Source organism: Lutra lutra, chromosome 1 (assembly GCF_902655055.1).
Source record: "Lutra lutra chromosome 1, mLutLut1.2, whole genome shotgun sequence".
In the NCBI taxonomy this organism is placed as follows: Eukaryota; Metazoa; Chordata; class Mammalia; order Carnivora; family Mustelidae; genus Lutra; species Lutra lutra.
In genome coordinates this window covers 67,303,152-67,325,124 of record NC_062278.1, presented here as the reverse complement: position 1 = coordinate 67,325,124, position 21,973 = coordinate 67,303,152, and the positions used below count along the sequence as shown (strand labels likewise).

General features: G+C 39.5%; 2 protein-coding genes across 4 annotated transcripts in view; one reads left to right on the top strand and one right to left on the bottom strand.

The window, feature by feature from the left end:
* Positions 1-3,968: 3,968 nt before the first annotated feature.
* Positions 3,969-8,458, bottom strand: LOC125097263 (translation initiation factor IF-2-like). Its single transcript, XM_047724888.1, has 3 exons — positions 8,433-8,458; positions 5,482-8,233; positions 3,969-5,229 (listed from the first exon to the last, which is right to left on the bottom strand). Exons 1-2 carry the CDS (start codon positions 8,456-8,458, stop codon positions 7,486-7,488), a joined length of 774 nt encoding a protein of 257 aa, XP_047580844.1. The 3' UTR covers positions 3,969-5,229; positions 5,482-7,485.
* Positions 7,633-21,973, top strand: part of GSK3B (glycogen synthase kinase 3 beta) — a 222,505-nt gene continuing 208,164 nt past the window's right edge. For 2 of the 3 annotated variants that reach the window (XM_047725992.1, XM_047725979.1), the window contains exon 1: positions 7,633-8,736. In XM_047725992.1, coding sequence (XP_047581948.1) covers positions 8,649-8,736 — 88 coding nt within the window. In that variant the 5' untranslated portion in view covers positions 7,633-8,648. The remainder of the gene's footprint in view (positions 8,737-21,973) is intronic. The other variant, XM_047725988.1, reaches the window with a different exon arrangement.

Sequence of the window (21,973 nt, the reverse complement as noted above, 5' to 3'; positions counted from 1 at the left end):
TAGAAAAGGAAGGAAAAGTTCCAAATTCATTTTATGAGGCCAGCATTACCCTCAAACCCAAACCAGATAAAGACTCCCCTAAAAAACTCCAAGCCAGATCTCTGATGAATATGGAGGCAAAAATTCTCACGAAAATACTAGCAAACCAAAGTCAACAATACATTTTTTTTTAAAGATTTTATTTATTTGACAGACAGAGATCACAAGCAGGCAGAGAGGCAGGCAGAGAGAGAGGGGGAAGCAGGCTCCCCGCTGAGCAGAGAGCCCGATGTGGGGCTGGATCCCAGGACCCTGAGATCATGACCTGAGCTGAAGGCAGAGGCTTAACCCACTGAGCCACCCAGGCGCCCCAACAATACATTTAAAAAAAAATCACTCATCATGAGTAAGTGGGATTTATTCCTGGGTTACAAGTGTGATTCAATATTCACAAATCAATCAATATGACACACCACATTAATAAAGGAAAGGAGAAACATATGATCATTTTAATAGATGCAGAAAAAGGATCTGACAAAGCACAACATTCATTCATGATAAAAACTCTCAATAAAGTAGGTTTAGTGGGAACATACCTCAACACAATAAATGCCATATATGAGAAACCCACAGCTAATATCATACTAAATGGGGAACAAATGAGAGCTTTTCCTCTATGGTCAGGAATAAGCACGGATGTCCACTCTCACCACTCTCACCACTGTTATTTAACACTATTATTTAACACAGCATTGGAAGTCCAAGCCACAGCAATCAGACAACAAAAAGAAATAACAGGCACCCACATAGGCAAGGAAGAACTAAAACTTTCACTATTTGCAAATGACATGATACTAACATATAGAAAACCCAAAAGAGTCCACCAAGAAAAACCTGCTAGAACTGATAAATAAATTCAGTAAAGTCACAGGATACAAAATCAATATACAGAAATCTGTTGCATTTCTATACACTGATAATTGTATTGCAATCCTATACACTAATAACAAAACAGCAGAAAGAGTAATTAAGAAATCAATCCCATTTACAACTGCACCAAAAACAAAAAGATACCTAGGAGTAAACCTAACCGAAGAGAAAGACCTGTACTCTGTACTCTGAAAACTATAAAACCCTGAAGAAAGAAACTGAAGATGACACAAAGGAAAGACATCTCATGCTCAAGGATCAGAAGAACAAATACTGTTGAAATGTCTATACTACCCAAAGCAATCTCCACATTTAATGCAATTCCTGCCAAAATACCACCAGCATTTTTCAGAGCCAGAACAAATAATCCTAACATTTGTAGGGACCACAAAAGATCCCAAAGAGCCAAAGCAAACTTGAAAAAGAAAAACAAAGCTGGGAACATCACAATTCCAGATTTTAAGTTACATTACAAAGTTGTAGTGATCAAAACAGTATGGTACTGGCACAAAAACAGATACTTAGATCAACAGAACAGAAAACCCAGAAAGAACCACAACTATATGGTCAATTAATCCTGACAAAGCAGGAAAGAATATCCAATGGGAAAAAGTCTCTTCAACAAATGGTGTTTGGAAAACTGGAGAGTAACATGCAGAAGAATGAAACTGGACTTTATTACATCAAACACAAAAATAAATTAAAAAATTAAAGACCTAAATGTGAGACCTGAAACCATAACAATCCTAGAAGAGAATACGGGCAGTAACTTCTTTGACATTGGTTACAGCATCTCCCTTCTAGACATGTTTCTTGAGGCAGGGGAAACAAAAGCAAAAACAAACTATTTGGACTTCATCAAAATAAAAAGCTTTTGCACAGCAAAACAATCAGCGAAATTAAGAGCCTACAGAATGGGAGAAGCTATTTGCAAGGACTACCTGAGAAAGGGTTAGCATAAAACTCAACATCCAAAACATAATTACTTACCTTTCCTGTTAGATTATTTTCCTATAGAACATTTATCAACATTATTGACTAATGGTGCCTGTGTAAGTTGCAGTTTATTAATTCCTAATCAAATTGAGCGATTTCACTTTTCTTTCATTCTTCTACAGTCTTACCTTTGTGTTTTCTTCTTCTTCTTTTTTTTTTTTTTAAAGATTTTATTTATTTATTTTGAGAGAGAAACAGTGAGAGAGAGCATGAGCGAGGAGAAGGTCAGAGAGAGAAGCAGACTCCCCAGGGAGCTGGGAGCCTGATGCGGGACTCGATCCCGGGACTCCCAGGATCATGACCTGAGCCGAAGGCAGTGGTCCAACCAACTGAGCCACCCAGGCGTCCCTTCTTCTTCTTTTTTAAAGGTTTTTATTGTACTTTTTAAAAAGATTTTATTTATTTATTTGACAGAGATCACAAGTAGGCAGAGAGGCAGGCAGAGAGAGGGAGAGGAGGAAGCAGGCTCCCTCCTGAGCAGAGAGACCGATGCAGGACTCGATCCCAGGATCCTGAGATCATGACCTGAGCCGAAGGCAGAGGCTTAACCCACTGAGCCACCCAGGCACCCCCTCTGTGTTTTCTTAAATGTTTTGTTTCTTATGTAAAAGTGGTAAATGAAGATATTACTGGAAAGCATGGAGACAATAAAGATCATCCAAAATGCCATCAAAGTTAATTATTTCCAGACATCTGTGTGTGCTTGCACAATTTTATGTGAATGAGATAAACAATGTAACTTTTTTTTTCTTTTTCAAAATTCTTTTTTTTTTTAAGATTTTATTTATTTATTTGACAGAGATTACAGGTAGGCAGAGAGGCAGTCAGAGAGAGGAGGAAGCAGGCTCCCCGCTGAGCAGAGAGCCCGATGCGCGGCTCGATCCCAGGACCCCGGGACCATGACCTGAGCCGAAGGCAGAGGCTTTAACCCACTGAGCCACCCAGGCGCCCCACAATGTAACTTTTTGATGGAAGGCAGACTAATCTAGCAGAAAGACACTCAGGTGTAAATCCCATCCCAGCTCTGTCATTTTTTAAAAAAAGATTTATTTATTTCGAGAGAGAAAGTTAGAGCAAGTACACAAATGCAAGTGGGAGGAGGGGCAAAGAGAATCCTCAAGCAGATTCCATGGTGCCCACGACCCATGACCTGAGCTAAAACCAAGAATTGGATGCTCAACCATGAACCACCCAGGTGCCCTTCCAGCTCTGCCATTTACTGATCATGTGACTTGAGTGTGTATTTACTTTTCCCTCCATGTATTAAAAGAAGGGCTAATAACAACTATCTCAGGGTTTTGAGAGAAATGACATTGGTACTCAATAATGTAAGTTTATTTTCCCTTTTTCTTAATCTTTGACCTTGACATTGGAGGGCTTTCCTAGAGTTCATCACTAAACAACTCCTGTTTATCTCATAGTATTTGACTGCAAGTATCTGGAACAAAGAGACCATATCTTACTAAATTTTGAGGAGTCCCAAAATGTTGGCTAAATAAATGAGGTCCTAAATAGAAGAGTTTTCTTGTGACTTCTATTTGGAATGGTTGACTCTGGGTTCATTTAATTAAACTGCATCTCATATTCTATTTGCTATCTTCATTCTTAACGCTACCTATATTTTCTCCTAGTTTCAATGAAAAATGCAGCTAAGTGGGAGTGCCTGGGTGGCTCAGTTAGTTTAGTGTCTGATTCTCTCTCTCCCTTTTTTTGAATTTTATTTTTTATTTTATTTAAGATTAAAAAAATTATTTGAGAGAGAGAGAGACAGAGAGAACAAGTGGGGAGGGGCAGAGGAAGACAAAGAAGCACACTCCTTGCTGAGCAGGTAGCCCAACATGGGGCTCAATCCTGGGACTCCAGAATCATGACCTGAACCAAAGGTGGACACTTAACCAACTGGGCCACCCAGGTGCCTCTATGCATCTGATTCTTGATTTTTGGCTCAGGTCATGATCTCAGGGTCCTGAGATCCAGCACCAAGTTGGGCTCCACACTCAGTGGGACGCCTGCTTGAGATGCTTTCTCCCTCTTCCTTTGCCCCTCCTCCTGCTCATGCAGGCACTCTCTCTAATAAATAAATAAATCTTTAAAAAAATGCAGCCAAGTGATTTTAAGCAAGTCACTTACTGTACTGCACAGTTTCCTCATTTTAAAAACAGAATAATAGTTTCATACTAGTACTTCCTGAACTTCACAAACATGATAGGACTTCCCAACTACAAATCCTATACAAATTTATTACTATAGAAGTTAGTTCATTGTCTATTTTAATTCCTAATTATTATCTTGTGGACACACTCACCAATCTCTTTTTTTTTTTTCTACTATACTACCTGTTCTGTACACCCATTTTTCCTACATTTATTTTTTTCTAATCCTTTGGTTTACTGTTGCTGTGGCATGAAATCACTGATCTCTGCAAGGGAACATTTGATAAGCACTGGAGGAAACCAAACTAGAGATACATTCACAAGTCACACACAGTTCAAGACAGAAGACTTAGACTTTAAGATAAAGCAAGATATACCAGGAGAGGTGAGGACCAAGTTTCAGAGAAATATGGAATAGAGGCTAGGAACAGATCTGAATACTGGCTCTGTTACTTTAGCTATGTGGACTTAGTAAACCTTTCTGGTCCTACATTTCCGCATCTGTAAAGTGCAGGTACCTACATCATAGTATTATAAATTTGAGATATGCGTGTGAAGCACTTAAGAACAGTGCGTGGCACACAGTAAACACACAGTAAATACGAACTATTATAATTATTATAAGCTGATCAGTGGTTGACAACAGGTGGGAAGGTAAAGCAAGAGTTTGAAAGTTCAGAGAAACACTGAATGTTAACTTCAACAGTTCTGTATTTTCTCATTAACTTGTCCCTTAAGCCCGACTTCTAGACTGAAAGACTTTTTTCCCTTAAAATTTTGAGTCAGATTTTTTAAAAACAGCAACAGTTCAATATTTGAAGGCAGTAATAGTGAAGCTGCTAATCATAACCTTAAGTTTGACTATTTTTCTACTTTATTGTATATAGAACAGCCATGTTTCCAATTTGTATAACCTAAACATTTTGTTACTCACTTTCCTGCTGGTATAACTGAAGTAGTGGTAGAGACTAAAGAGGAAGTCAGGATTTAAAGCTTTGCTTCACATTTCAGGTACTAGAGGCAAAAGTCTTTCATAATGCCATAATGGAGAGACAACATTCACCTGACAAAGTTGCCATGCACTGAGTTTGCTTTTAACATTCTTTATCCGTTACTGTGACATCCAGATACCAGAGTACTTGAGAACAAGAGCCACTACTGGCTATAAAACCTATGCTCAGGGATGCCTGGGTGGCTCAGTTAGTTGGACGACTGCCTTCGGTTCAGGTCATGATCCCGGAGTCCCGGGATCAGTCCCGCATCGGGTTCCCAGCTCCATGGGGAGTCTGCTTCTCCCTCTGACCTTCTCCTCGCTCATGCTCTCTCTCACTGTCTCTCTCTCAAATAAATAAATAAAATCTTAAAAAAAAAAAAAAAGATTCTCTCCCTCCCTCTCCTTTAAAAAAAAAAAAACAAAAAAAACCTATGCTCAGGTTTGATACTACAAAATTACTGCATGCTGGCCATGTCTACTCCTGCATGTTTTTAGTTTGGCCTACTGGGTTCTGAGTATTGGTTGCCAATACTCAAAAGTTGAAACATTTCACACAAAATTCCAGCCTTAGGGTTTCTCTTGGGGGAAGAAAAACATGTATCTCAGAACACTGGACCCACATTCTTGTGAGCAACAATCTGCTAGCGCTTAACAGCTGCTCGTTTCAGTTACAGCATGGACACTAATTTGCCACATTTTTTATTATTCTCCATTGTTTTACACCAGGCCAGTTTCATTCATTTGCTTTATTTTTCTGCACCCTCCCGTCCCCCGTAGATATTTGAGTTTGCAAACCCTGTCTAGATAGGCTTTTCCTGACTCCGATCAGAGCTTACTTTGTTCCAAGTCCCTCACAAAGTTTTTCAAAGCAATAGCTAAGTAATCTCATCAACTATGAGTATTTTTACATGTGCTTTCTGGAGATAGTATCTTCATAAAAAGGATGACTCTGCAGGTGGAAATTACAGGCACCACGGGATTACAGTCAGGACGGCAACTGTCCATTCTACTTTTTCTACTATCCTGGCGTAGCCATACCTTACAGTCCTCAGGCAAGCCTAGGGAATTGCTTCTCAGTAAAACAATGAACACCGGCCTACGTGTGCAACCTACTTATCTAGTACTTTTATAGACTGCCCTATTTCCAAAGGACCAAAAGCTCTGGGCCATTCTGACTCCCTGTTTCCTCGGAGGCTTCAGGATATCCGGCCTGACGGCATTTCCCCATACCTGTTTTCGGGGCTCGCTTCGCGCTGGGCAGTCGCGCCCAAGGAGCGTGCGCATCCAGCATGAGCTCATTTCTCAGGGGCGTTTCCAGAAGGCCCGGACTGGCTGCGCACACTAGGCGCAGTCGGCCTCACTTTATCAATGGCCACCGCTGCTGGGCAGGGTGCAAGCGCCTGGAGGCGCTGCCTCACTAGAAGCTTTGTTCCTACGTTAGCGTCTGAGAGTTCGCACCCAGCCGGGTAGGCGCCCTGGACCCGTCTGGCCCTTTCGGGGAAGACGCTGATTCTTCTGACGCGCTATCCCGGGCGGAGGGAAGGCTCCGACCCGCAATATGAGCCACGCCGGGCCGAGAGACTCTTGGTGGGTGGGGAGAGCCCCTCTGAACTCTCTGTTCGCTTGAGCGCTCCGAGCCCAGCGCCGCTGACCGCAGCAGTTTCGGACCGGTTGCGCAGAGTGCCCGCGCTCCCTATCTGCGGTTTCCACAACGGCTGAGAGAAGCCGTAGACAAACCCATCACACACCGGCCGCCACGACCCCACTAGAGCTTCCCTCCGCTCTTGGGACAGCCGCCGGGGGCGAAAGGCCAATCACACCGCATCTAGGTCTTGCGATTGGACGACAGTGAGTGCTGATTGGCTGCCGCTACGGGTTTCGGCCTCACTCCAGTTCCAAAGCTTCAAGCCAATGAGAAGGCGCTTTATAGACGCCCTCCCTTTTCTTTCTTCTTCTCCCCACCTTGGCGAGGGAGGAGACATTCTGACTGGCCGTACTGTCCTCGGAAGCCCCCCTCGCTTCACCAATCACCGAGGGAGGTACACTCCCAGCGGAGTTGTCGGCCAATTACAAGGCGGCCGCGGCGCCCAGCCGTGCTGTTTCACCGGTGACTCCGGGTTTCACCGTCCTTAACTCTTCAAGCTTTTTCGTGAGGGCCGGCCACTGTGATTGGCCACTGCTGCCATTGTAGAATTTCTCCTCTAGCCAGCCACAGAACGAGAACCCACCTTCTTCTCGTTCGGCTATCTTCGGCATTTTCCGCTTTTTGGGCGTGGATTTCTAGCGACACTTCCTAATTGGTTTCTCAGGTCGATCGGCTTTTTCCGGGAGGAGTCGCAAACAATCGACGTCTGTGATTGGCTCTGCTCTGGCTTCGGCTCCGTAGCCGAAGCAGGCGGGCGCGGACCTCGGACGGCGATTCCCAGACGCCTGTTACGCGGATGGCGGGGCGCTGGGCGGTGTAAGGTTGGGTGGGGGAGGAAGGAGGCGGAGGACGAGTAGGAGGGGGGAGGGTGAGTGGGGAAGAGCTAGGCGGCTGCGCAGACGGCGCTCCTCACACAGAGCAGCCCCCGACCCGGGCGAATGCAGGCTTGTGCTGCCGCCGCTGCCGCCGCCGCCGCTGCCGCCGCCGCCGCCCGGGCCGAGTGACAAAGGAAGGAAGGAAGGAAGCGAGGAGGAGCCGGCCCCGCAGCCGCTGACAGGGCTCCGGGCTGGGGGCAAAGCGCGGAGACTTCCTGAGCGGGCACCGAGCAGAGGCGAGGGGCGGGAGGGCGGCCGCGCTGGTGCCGCGGACGGGGGAGGGGGCCCCAGGGGACGGAAGCGGTTGCCGGGTTCCCATGTCCCCGGCGTATGGGGAGCAGTCGAGGATCCGCTGCCTGGGGTCTGAAGGGAGCTGCCTCCGCCACAGCCGCCGCCATGGCCGCTGGATCCAGCCGCCGCCTGCAGCTGCTCCTGGCGCAATGAGAAGAGGAGCCGCCGCCACCGCCCGCCTCTGACTGACTCGCGACTCCGCCGCCTTCCAGTTCGCCGGGCCCCCGCCGTCTGCCCGCCGGATCCCGCCGCTGCCGGAGCCGCAGCGTTTCCCGTCGCATCTCCGAGCCACCCCCTCCCTCTCCCTCCCTCCTTCCCATCCCCCCTTCTTTTCAAGCGTGAGACTCGTGATCCTTCCGCCGCTTTCCTTCTTCATTGAGTCGGAAAAAAAATCCCCGAGGAAAATATAATATTCAGAGTACTTATTTTCAATCAAGTATTTGCCCCCGTTTCACGTGATATATATTTTTTAAGACTCCCCCCTCCCTTTTTCCTTTCCAAGGAAAGGGAGGGGAAAGAACTGTATTTTTTTCCCAGCCCCAAATCATCTATATGTTAAATATCCATACTGATCTGTCTTGAAGGAGAAATACATCGCTCTTTTTTTTTTTTTTAAGTAGCTGTACAGAAAGGAGTGAAAAGCCAAGAAGACGAAGTCTTTTTTTTTTTTTTTAATCTTGTGGGACAACTTAATGCTGCATTTATCATTAACCTAACACCCCAGCATAAAACAAAAGGAAGAAAAGGAAGGAAGGAAAAGAGGGTGATTCGGGAAAAGAGTGATCATGTCAGGGCGGCCCAGAACCACCTCCTTTGCGGAGAGCTGCAAGCCAGTGCAGCAGCCTTCAGCTTTTGGCAGCATGAAAGTTAGCAGTGAGTATTGATTTTATTTTACACCCCTTCTCCACCTCACCCTTAAAATACAAAGCCTTTACTAACCAGGATCTTAAAATATTAGACCTCCTGCTAATAATAATCAAGAGGTAGTGGAAAAGGGCAAAAACCTGTCTTCAGTCAAGGATGAGGCAGCTCCCTCTCTATTCCCATACCACTTCCCCCGGTCTCATTAACCTTGAATTGAGAGAATATGCTTTTTACTTGGATGATTTGATTTGAAAGTTGCTTCTTATACTTTTTGTGCTGTTGGTAGTCAGCTTTATCAAGTGCTTGAGTATTTCCATGTTGAAATAGTGATGAAAGTATTTACTTGCTCATCCTTTCGAATAAAGAGGACGATTCAAATCGTTACGTACATTTGCAGAGTATTTTGTCTTTTGGAATAAGGGTTATTATATTTAGCTCAGGTCTTAGGGGTTGTCATAGTTTTGTATACTTGCTAGAAAGACTAAATGCCAGTCTCCTAACATTTGTTTCTTGTTTGTGTGACTACAGAGTATTTGGTCTTAATTCAGAGATGAACTTGCTTAGTACCTAGCATTCGCGTTTGGAGGCGAGGCTTGAGTTCTCCCTTTAGAAAGGGTCTGTGGGAGCTGGTAGAGACCCAGTAGCATCGCTACAGGCATTGTTTTAATTGCACACATGTTTTAATGCTATCTCTTAACCTTCCCGTTTTGACATTACCAATTTACCACTATATAATTTATGTTTAATCAAAAGGTAACTTGGAAGTAGGTTCAAGTTTTGATTGAGGTTTGTATTGTCATGTTGCCAGATACTAAGTTGAATGTTAATTGTCACTGACTCATCATTAAGTTCAGTTTTGGGGTGCCATTGCATTCAGCGTTTGTTAAATGATCTAGAGTTCAAATGTCCCTTCTTAGGACTATTTAAAATACTCTTGCATTGGTTTCCTCCCACATTTAGATAAAACTATGGGTTTAGTTATGACATTATGGATTTAGACCTGTCAGGCTTTGCAGAAGGCTGTAGTCCTGAGTATAATAGGGATATTTGAGCCTGTGTTCAGGGTTGTTGCTAGACTGTACTTTTGTCCCAGATTGGTGCTAAATAGTCTGTGTTTGGTATACTAAGTATCTACTGTTCCAGAGTATCTCTATTTGTAGGTAGGTATTTAGTGACAGTTTATTTAAACCATACTTCCAGAATTTGACAAAAATATCTACATTGTTTCCTTATTCCTGGAGAAAGGGGCATAGTGAGGGCAAAGAAAAACTGTTGCCTAGAAGGAGAGAACTGAAGAACTGAGATTTTTAAAAAATATATATATACATGCTGTGATGTGAAGTTGATTATATGCTTAAGCAACCTAAAATTATCATTTTTAATTGAGCTCAGAATTTCAATTTATTTTGGCATTTGGACTTGCCTGAAACAGGGTAGTGTAAGGTAGTAGCTGAATAGCAGATCAGTTTTAAAAGTTATTTATTCATTATTTATTTTTGTGACTAGTACAGAATGCTGGGTATGTGAAGAAGGCAGCTGATGATGCATTTTTCAGAGGAGAGGCAAGCTTTCTAAGCACTTCATGGGGTCATTTGAAAGGAATATTTTAAAATTCTGGGGTAATTTTCAGCTATGATGAGGCAAATCTTATAATAGCTACTTAAGAGCCTCTTGTGGTACTGGAGTGTTTGTATGTTTTTCATCTTGGTAATATAGTTTAAAACCACTTGAAATCAATTTTAGGTAATTATTTTATTAGATCAATTTCAGAGAGCAAAATAGAATAGCTTATAATATTAAGTTTTTGGACTTTTAATTTTGTTTCCGAGGTTTTTTTTGAAAATGACTCCTTAATTCTTGGTAATGTGGTTTGTTGACTGAGGTTGGAGTAACTCCTGTAAAGTGCATAGATTAAAGTGTTTAATTTTATATTCTTATATAGATCATAACATTTAAAAAATTGGAGTTCAATGCAAATTTTGTGTTTTTGACAACTTTGACTTTAAGGACATTTTAGAAGAAACAGGATATCATTAAACATTTGTTTCAGTGCTACTGTTCTAAGGGACCCCTCTTCAAAATAGAGATACATAAATAAATTAAAGTCCTTGGCCTCAAAAGCTTATCATTTAGTCGTAGAGGCAGGTTGTGGGACAAAATATGAACAGTATCATGATGACTGCAAGATTATAAATACAAAGAGAATGCTTTGTTCATTGGGATGAAGAATACAGGAGTGAGGCCTCTGGGTTGGAGAGGAAGGACTTCCTGCAGAAATGTGTTTTAAGACAGGTGTTAAAGGAGGCAGTCGTTTGAATTGATAGAGAAGCATAAAGGATTCCAGGTGGAAGGAATGGACAGAGGCACAGAGATGGTGATTTTTGTGTGGCAGGTAGATAATTTTTGTACTTACCAAGCAAGTTGGTAAATCTGAGTTAAAGGGGCCTAAGTTGGAAAATAAGAAGAGAGAGAGTTTGGAAAATGTGTTAACCAGAGTTGACGGAGAGCAGAAGGGACTTGTAAGAGTTTGGTTGTGATTCAAGAGAGATTGGGATTTACTGTAGGTTGGTGAACAAGATGTTTATTTGAAGGTGATTTGGACTGCTGAGTTAATGGATTACAGTAAACATTAGAGCCCTTTCAGAGAAATAGTAGGGTATGTTGTGAACATGAGGAAATATAAAATAAAATGTGAAAATGGTATGAAAGTAACACATTTGAGAGATAGTGTGAATGACGAACTGGCAGGACTTCAGATTGGATCGAAAGGGAATATTTGGGAGGGAGTCAGGAGTTAAAAATAACTTCTGATGTTGTTGGTCTGGAAGACTTGACTGCTGAGTTAGATTGTCGATTGTAATGGGAAAGTTGAGAAAGTGCTGAGATGAGAAGGTAGATGAGTTCACTTTTTAAAAATTTAATGTACAATAGGTTCCCTTAAAGTTCAGCAGAGAGAGCATGTGGTTACTGGCAGTGATATTTTACTTTACAGTCTATTAATTGCATAGTTTCTAATTTTTCTTCACCTAAAAATGTTGGATTTATTTTGGGGAGCAGTAAACTAATGGTTTTTATTTAAATGCTTTCTATTAAATAATGTCTTAAAAAAGAAAATAATTTTTTTTTTAAAGATTTTATTTATTTATTTGAGAAAGAGACAGTGAGAGAGAGCATCAGCTAGGAGAAGGTCAGAGGGAGAAGCAGACTCCCCATGGAGCTGGGAGCCTGATGTGGGACTCGATCCCGGGATTCCGGGATCATGACCTGAGCCGAAGGCAGTCGTCCAACCAACTGAGCCACCCAGGCGTCCCAGAAAATAATTTTTTATGTAGATTCAAAAACCTTACCCTTGACCCTAGTTATAATAGTTCCATGGTAATTTATCGAAAAACAGTGGAAATATTTTTTGGACTAAAAATATTGGATAATATTTTTTGTGACATAAAAACTTTAGATATTTTATTTTTTATTTTATTTTTTTAAGATTTTATTTATTTGACAGAGAGAGAGATGGAAAGAGAGCACAAGCAAGGGGAACTGCAAGCTGAGGGAGAGGGAGAAGCAGGCTTCTCACTGAGCAGGGTGCCCATTATGGGGCTCAGTCCCAGGACCCTAGGATCATGACCTGAATTTTGAAGGCAGATGCTTAACCAACTGAACCACCCAGGCTGACCCGAAACTAGATATTTTAAATAGCCTTTAATTTAATCTTTGGTACATTTAAAACCTGTTTTTCATAAATAATGATTATTCTTTGTTAAACTTTGCACTTAAAATAATGATAATAATAGTAATAATAGGAGCCTTTATTTGGTTTGTGAAGGCTCCAGCAGAAATTAAAAGTTGATTTTATAACATATTTTTTGCCTTTTTGGTTGAGTTAAGCATTCATCCCAAGTTTGTTTGTTTACTTATTTATTTTAAAGATGTATTTATTTAGAGAGAGGGGGAGCATAAGCAGGAGGGGTAGAGGAACAGGAAGAAGAGAAACTGAAGCAGACTCCACGCTGAGGGCAGAGCCCGAAGTGGGGCTTGATCTCACAACCCTGAGCCCAAACCAAGAATCAGCACTTAACAGACTGCGCCATCCAGGGGCCCTGTATTCATCCCAAGTTTAAATCATGTATTTAAATTGTATATTTCAAGTATTACTTTTTACTTACTATGGTGAAACCAATATTTCTTTTTGGTTTGCATTCAGATGCAAGTGTCTTTAAGTGTCTAAATGTTAGGAGCTGTACAGTTCCTTCTGTAGAATTGTGTAATATTTTACTCAAAAAAGAAAAGGTAAAGGACTTCTTATGGTGATTTTGTTTAAAATATTAATAGTAGGGGCACCTGGGTGGCTCAGTCATTAAGCATCTGCCTTTGGCTCGGGTCCTGATTCTAGGACCCTGGGGTCCACCCCACATTGGGCTCCCTGCTCAGCAGGAAGCCTGCTTCTCTCTCTCTCCCACTCCCCCTACTTGTGTTTTCTCTCTCTCTCTCTGTCTCTCTCTGTCAAACAAATAAATAAAATCTTTAAAAAAAATATTAGTAATAAATCCTTTTGGTATACTATTGGCAAAATTTTTAGCTAATTGGCTAGGTTTAATTTTTAAATACAAGATTTAAAAAGAAGAGAGTAAATCAGTGAGTATCATTTATTTCCTCATATAAAACTTTTTACATCAGTTTTATTTTAGTGAAGAGAGGATAATTAATAGCAGTTGCGTATTTTTGTGCAGTATTTAGTCATCTTGTATTAAAACCAAAAACTACGTGGCAACTTAGAGTTATTCTGTTCCTCAGGGAGTTCAGTCTCCTTGTGACATCTAAAAATTAGGTTATTAGAATTTAGTCAGTTTCTAGATCATCCATGTTTATGTGGATGAGAGCTCGTGTGTGAGGCTGAAAACCTTACTTTCATTAAGTTTTCATTCCTTTCCCAACCAGACCTTTCCAGAGTTGTTAAAACACTAATACTTTTGTAAAAGACTTGCACACTCTCTTGTTGCATGCATCTGTAGAGTGCTAATTGTGACATGATTATAAGGAATAGGAGCTAGGACAAAACTTTAAGTGAGCCGAGAGATTGACAAATCAATTTATGGCTGATTGGGAATGGCATTGAGTAAATGAGGTGACATTCATTTCACTGGTGTGGTTCATATGAAAATCAATTCTTGCACTCTGTGCCATCTGCTCCTTGTTTTGGACTTCAGTTGCAGGTGTGAGATACTGTTTTGGAGAGACACCAAGGCTGGTGAAGCCAGAGTTTTTTAAATGTCAGTAGCAGATTCTGAGACTGGAAGAGCTCTGTTTTTGTGTGCTTTATATATGGAGAATGCTGTGAAACAGACCCATGCTGACCCGATGCCACAGTTTCATACTTTTTTAATAAGACTCATGGGATTGTGGGATAAGAATGGGGATGGGCAGACTGTAAGTCTGTGGTGTCTCTTGTGATGCTCCACCCTGCAATGGAGAATGGAGGGACAGCACGTGCATGTGACTGGAGTATATGCTGGTACCAAGAAGACCAAGCTGATTTCCCAGATACTGTTCTAAAAACATAATCACTAAGTAGATGAATTTGTTGGAACATTTAGCATCATTTCCTAGCATTTTTTTGGGGCAGGGGATGTAGTGGAAAGGGACTCTTACGTGATTTCAAGACTAGAGGTATTTTTATTGTTTATTGGTTTTGGAGTAGAGGTTTCAGATCTTAGATTGTACAAATCTTCCTTGGTTATGTAAATTGTCTTTGAAATTGGTTGAATGTGTTGTGGAAATACATATTCGTATAAAGACCTGTGTGAATAGTACAAGGAAAAACTGATAGTAGAGTTAAAGGAGAACAATTTAATAGTTTTCCCAAAAGTTTTTACCATTAATGATAAAGGACATAAATTAAAAAGGGGCATTTATTCTGTTCTGTTTATTACTGAATTTTCTGTTTTTCAAAGCGAGTTAATACCCAGCACATAATGAACATTGAAAATTATTTCAATAAATACTGTATCTGTAATGTGCTTGGTCTGGTATAAAGATAAAACTCTGTAGATTTGGATTCTCAGTTTACAATCCCCCTGCCCACTTTTGCTTATGTTTTAGGGACAAAGTCTACTTTTAAAGGGTATGCAAGTTAAATTTTTGTAAATAGTTGAATCTTACATTTTTGTATTGAGTAATTTTCTTAGAAGCATTCTGATTTGATCAGATTGAGGCAATGATGTATTTTTTGGTTTCTCAGTTCTGCCAGATCAAGTTTTCCTTTTTTCTCCAGGGTGCTATGGCCAACAATGTCATAAAATATGAATCCCTTAAAATGTTCTCTTTTCAATGTATTCTAGAGTCATTAATTTCTTGATTGTCCTTTGAAATCAATTTAATAATAAAAAGTAAACATTTCTGATAGAAGAGGAACTGTTTTTCTAGAAACTTGTATTTTAGATGGTGGTGAAATTTAAATGAACTTATAGGATTGAACATACATGCTTTAAAGTTAGAGAGGTGGGTAGGCTGGCAAAAATATTAGTAACTCTGGTACTAAGCACTGACATTAGAACTCTTTTTCATTATCCTTAATTTTATCATGTGAAATCCTAGGCTTTTGAAGCTAAAAATAAATAGGTTACTTTAATAGAAAGTGGCCACAAATACTGATGTGATTACGTGATATGTCTATTGAATGTTTACTGTGTTCTAAATAAGCATTCTGCCAAATTCTTTATATGCAACATTTCAGTGTAATAATTACACCAACTCTGCAAACTAGCTAATACTATTATCCCCACTTTATAGACTAGGTAAATAAAATACAGAGAGATGAAACAATTTTATCCCAAGATTACTTGGAAAGAAAGTTGCTTTGCTAGAATTTAAACCCAGGCATTTTGAGTCTACAGCTCTTTTTCCATATCGTATATGTTATAGAGATACTTGGATTCCAGGGATAAGCTAAAGTGCCTTTTACTTTTAGGATAGTCTTTCATTGATAATTAATGTGTGTGTAAGACTTTCACTAATTTCATTAATACTGCTTTTGCAGTTAGTTTCAGGCATGTCTATCAGCAAATATAGTATTAAGTATTCACAGTTATATTGAAAAAAAAGGTCAATTCTCTTATGATTTCAGGGAAACAATAAGATAACCATGAAAATGGAAATATTAGGGATTATGCCAGCCAAAAAAGAAAAGTGATATATGGAATTTTTTTAATGTTCAGAGAGTTTTTTTTAATTGAAAAGTACTGATTTTTCATACGTAAATCTCGGGGCGCCTGGGTGGCTCAGTGGGTTAAAGCCTCTGCCTTCGGCTCAGGTCATGATCCCAGGGTTCTGGGATCGAGCCCCGCATCGGGCTCTCTGCTCAGCCGGGAGCCTGCTTCCTCCTCTCTCTCTGCCTGCCTCTCTGCCTACTTGTGATCTCTGTCTGTCAAATAAATAAATAAAATCTTAAAAAAAAAAAAAAAAAGTACTGATTTTTCATACATAAATCTGGTGTGTTTATATTTCCAGGTAATATTAGACTGTGATTCTCCAAATAAGCTATTATTAAGGATTATTAATTCTGTCTCTTCCTATAGGTTGTGAAGTGTTCTCAGTGTTCTCTTCCTCCTTTTAGTATTTGACAGCAAACTTCATGAGTATATATGTGTGTGTGTGTGTTTATGTGTGTATGGTTTTGTGATTTTATGTATGTACAATTAGTTAAGTGTCTGTTGGACATTTGTTATAACTGAGAATTCAGGGGTTTTGTTATTGTTGTTTTTTAAAGAACCAACAGCTCTGCATCAGTGTGGAATTGGGTTATTTGGAATCCATCTTTGTTGGAATTGGTTGGCATTTGACAATCAGGAAGTAAACCAAAAAGACTCCTGAATATCTGAAATCCCTGGACGAATTGTGCAAACACTTTGTTCATATGTTTGTTTTTAGGATTTTAGTTACAACTCTTTATTATTATTTAACACATAGTTGTAATTCATTCAGTTATCTCATTTTTTAAAACTGCAAGTTAGAAGGGAATAAATGGATACTGATATTAAGCATTACATCTCCAAAAAAAAAAGAAAAAAAAAAAAAGAAGAAGAAGAAGGACAAGCAAGCATATTGGGATTACTTAGTGTAGACTTATAAGCTCCGGGGGAAATCACTGATAATTGTTCAAAATGTTGACCTAGGGGCGCCTGGGTGGCTCAGTGGGTTAAAGCCTCTGCTTTCGGCTCAGGTCATGATCCCAGGGTCCTGGGATGGAGCCCGAGCCCTGAGTCAGGTTCTCTGCTCAGCAGGGAGCCTGCTTCCTCCTCTCTCTCTGCCTGCCTCTCTGCCTACTTGTGATCTCTGTCTGTCAAGGAAATTAAAAAAAAAAAAATGTTGACCTAGAGAAGTTTGAATTATATCTCTTTTAAAAGGGCAAGAGGATACCTGGGGTTCTGTAATAACTTCTCATTACATCAAACATTCTCCAATTTTTTGGTCACTGAAGTGATAAGGAAGAGTAATGGTCATCACTGTCCCATTGACCAACTCTTTTTGCATTTCAATGATATGGATAAAGATTACTAAAGTTTTTAGTATGCTAGCCCAGATACGTTTATTATTCAGCGGTAGCATTTTATCTGATTTAAAGTTTGTTGTCTTTTTTTTTTTTTTCTTTTGTGGTACTTTGGAGTTGCTGTTTGAATTTTAAACTGCTCATATCTTCTGTTTGTGGAACACTTAGAAGGCACTGCATGGTGTTATTTAAGCTTTTTCATGAATTATGATTAGCTATTAGTAACTTTACCAACCACATTTAAGACCTGTTAATGAGAATTTGAAAAGGTGGGTATCTTGATTGTTGATCTGAAGATAAAGGACAGCCATGGCAATCCAATCCTCTTTTGGAAGTCTAAGAAATTCTTAGGGGCTTCACTGGCTAGTAATACCAAAAAAATGTTGGGTATTGTAGATTTCTTTCCAAGGAAGGGTAATCTATCTTAAAAAATGGACTCCTTTTATTTCCCCTAATTCCATAAAGTCAGTTAATTCTTTTTTTAAGCTGCTTTTATTTTTTAATTTTAATTTTTTATTTATTTTTTAGTTTTTTTTTTAAGAGAGCACATACGCACACAAGTAGGGGAAAGGGCAGAGGGAGAGAGAGAATCTCAGGTGGGCTCCACATGGAGTCCCACTCAGAACCCTGAGATCATCACTTGAGCTGAAATAAGAGTCGGATGCTCAACCAAATGAGCTACCTAGGCACTCCAGTTAATTCTTTTTAATTGATTAACCACTTTCTTCATGACATATGTTGAAGTTACTGAGCTGAGTCAAATTCCTACTCCTAGATTTTTAAGTCTGTAGAGGCAGCATCTGAAGAATTTGTGGTGCTGGTGTAAATGCCTGGCATCAGACTGCCAGTATTGCAGGTGTATTTGCTGCAGTTCCCCATTGGAATTTCAGTTTTCACACTCCGCTTATTAAACTCTGAAGGGAAGGGGGAAGCTTTGAGTTGGTAGGGTTTTAGCAGTAGTACCTAATTGTATACATATATCAGATTTATATAATTATAGCAATAACCACAATATTACTAATTGGATGCTGTATGATAGACAATTACATGCTATTCTTATTTACATTTTTTGCTTTAAAAAATGGAATTTACTCACGTGATTCAAAATTTTCATGGTTTTTAGTCATATCTTTGTCTTGCTCCTGCTTAAATTTTAAACTACCAGTTCCCTTTCTTGGAGACAGCATCCCTGTGTCTTAAGAATCCTTCTGTAGATACTCTGATTCTTTACATGTTATTTCTATTATGGAATTATATTTTTTGTATACATACTTAAATGAACACAGCTTTAGCATAAGAGTGTTAGAATTAAAACACAATTTAAATCAATAATTCTAGAAAATTGCGGATGTTTTCCATTATCTAAGTTACTAAACCCTTATTTTACTGAATGTGAGTTAGATGGGAAGTGCAAAGATGAGAAGGTGATTCTCTTGGCAATAAGAGGTAAAATGCTAATAGTCATAACCAGTGAACACTTAACATATTTAAAATATTTCCTACTCTGTGTATTTGAGAAATGATCCATAGCATCAAGAAGGTATTATCATTCTTACTGGAAGTAGTTATTTGTCATGGTAAAGAAAAACACAAAGGAAAATTCATTTTTTTTCCTTTAATTTTCCATTTTTCTAACATCTTAGATGAAAAAAACCTGTTCTCTTGAGAGATCAGAGGCGCAGAGTGCGTCAGTGTCAGTGAAGCCTGTGCCTTTTACCTCTTTAAGAGCGCACGGTTTCATTCTGCTTCTAAACCAAGCACGCCTTAGTCTTTTTTAGAAAAGAAATTTTTATTTTTATAAAATAGTACATTCATATGGTTTAAAGAAAGTCTTCATGGAAGCCACTCTTCTCTTTCTCCTATTTCCCATAGGCACTCTTAACTATGACAGCTGTTTTTCTCTATCAGTTTTTGTCATATTTTTATTTCATATACTTTTACCTATTTGTTAAAATTACTTTTTGGTATTTATTATTTTCTCGTTATGATAGACATTATTTATTCTCATACTTATTGCACTTTTGCTAGCATGCTAATATAATTATGCAACTATTTTTAGCTAAATAATTTTTAAAATTATTCAAATGAGTAACACTCAGTGTCTAGACACTAAGCAGTATTCTTAGCAGAAACAGGTAGTGTGCAGTGATCACATACCCTTTTAAAAATGGCTTTATTGGGCACCTGGGTGGCTCAGTTGGTTAAGCAACTGCCATCAGCTTGGGTCATGATCCCAGAGTACCGGACTGAGTCCCACCCACATCAAGCTCCCAGCTCCGAGGGGAGTCTCCTTCTCCCTCTGACCTCTTCCCGTCTCATGTTCTCTCTCACTCTCTCTCTCTCAAATAAATAAATTGGGAGGGAGACAAACCATAAGTGACTCTTAATCTCACAAAACAAACTGAGGGTTGCTGGGGGGTGGGGGGGTTGGGAGAAGGGGGTTGGGGTTATGGACATTGGGGAGGGTATGTGCTATGGTGAGTGCTGTGAAGTGTGTAAACCTGGCGATTCACAGACCTGTACCCCTGGGGATAAAAATATATGTTTATAAAAAATAAAAAATTAAAAAAATTGGTTTTATTGAGATATCATTCACATACCATAAAGTTTATTCTTTTTTTTTTTTTAAAGATTTTATTTATTTATTTGACAGAGATCACAAGTAGGCAGAGAGGCAGGCAGAGAGAGAGGAAGGGAAGCAGGCTACCTGCTGAGCAGAGAGCCCGATGCGGGACTCGATTCCAGGACCCTGAGATCATGACCTGAGCTGAAGGCAGTGGCTTAACCCACTGAGCCACCCAGGTGCCCCAAGTTTATTCATTTTAAGTGTACAATGGTTTTTAGTATGTCTACAGAATTGTGCAACTATCAACTAATACTAGCACATTTTTGTATGGTATCCAGTGGTGGTCATTCCCCACATGCTTCTTCCTCCCAGCTCTTTGTAACTACTAAACTACTTTCTGTTTCTATGGATTTGCCTATTCTCAGCATTTCATATGAATGGAATCATACCATATGTGGCTTTTGTGACTGGCTTCTTTTATTTCATATAATATCTTCTATGTCCATCTATGTTGTAGCATTTATCAGTACTTCATTCCTTTTTATTTTTGAACAATATTCCATTGTATGGAATTGCCATCATTTGTTTATCCATTCTTCAGTTGATAGGCATTTGGATTGTTAGCTATGTTTTGGCTAGTATAAATAATACTGCTATGAATATTTGTGAACAGGTTTTTGTGTGGACATGTATTTTCTTATCTTTTGGATATATACCTAGGAGTGAAATTGCTAGGTTGTATGGTAACTGTTAAATATTTTAAGGAACTATCAAACTATTTCCTAAGTGGCAATCACATTTCCTTTGCTTTAAATTTTTTTTTTTTTACAGTTTATTGTTTCCATTTTCTTTTTTCTTGTACTGTTTGCAGTGATCATAATCTTGATTTTTCTACACCTCAAATTTTAGCAAGGATTCTCTAGATCTGCTCCACCGCTCTGTTGTTTTCTAGGAGTGTCCTTTTCCTGGAGTCCTCATCGTATTGCTGAGATCTGGCTTGGTTGTTCTCCAGGCCCCACTGTATAGTTCTCACCTTGACTTCATTGCTCTTCAGGGTCCACTCCTGTTTCCCTGGATCCCATGTCTTTGTATCACCTAGTACTTATCTTAACATAGTCTCATGACATCAGCCAGCAGCACCCAAAAAATTAACCGCTTGGTAAATGTATCTAGGAAAGTTGTTTGTTGGTTTTTCTTTTACACATTTGCTCCAAAAGAGTAGTTAAGCTCACACACTTTTTTGGCATGTGTCTCATCTTTTCAGTGTCTAGACACTGTGGCATAGATGTTTGGGAGGTTACTTTGTATCATTATGATCAAGTGATTACCATGCCAACATGAAGCAATAGGCTAAAACAAAAACAGAGATCTGAACAATATTAATATTGAACACTTGTTTAAACTAGAGCTATTCAGTAGAAATATAATGTTAGCCACAAATGTGAGTCACATATGTAATATAAAATTTTCTAGGATCCACATTAAAAAGAGTAAATAAATACAGGTGAACTTACTTTTAATAATTTTTTTTTAACCTAGTATATCCACAATATTACTTCAATATGTAATCAATATAAAATTTACTAATGAGATATATTACTTTTTTTTTTTCTTTTTTTTGGTACTAACTCTTCACAGCCTGGTGGGTATTTTACACTTACAGTATATCCTAATTTGGAGTAGCCATGTTTTAAGAGCTCAGTAGCCACATGTTGCTATTGATTATCCTGTTGGACAGTGTAGGCATAGAATTTTGTCTAGGAATTATGTTATCATGAAATTCTATTTTCAATCTGTTTAATCATAGTGTATTTTCTTTTTTTTTTTTTAAGATTTTATTTATTTATTTGACAGACAGATCATAAGTAGGCAGAGAGGCAGGCAGAGAGAGAGGAGGAAGCAGGCTCCCCGCTGAGCAGAGAGCCCGATGTGGGGCTCAATCTCAGGACCCTGGGATCATGACCTGAGCCAAAGGCAGAGGCTTTAACCCACTGAGCCATCCAGGCGCCCTAATCATAGTGTATTTTCAAGGAACAGTTAAGATGTATGTAGTTTAAAAATACTTCATTGATATATCTTACTGCTTTGTTTTGTTTTCAGTCATGTCTTTAGTTAATTTTGAAATTTAATACCACATG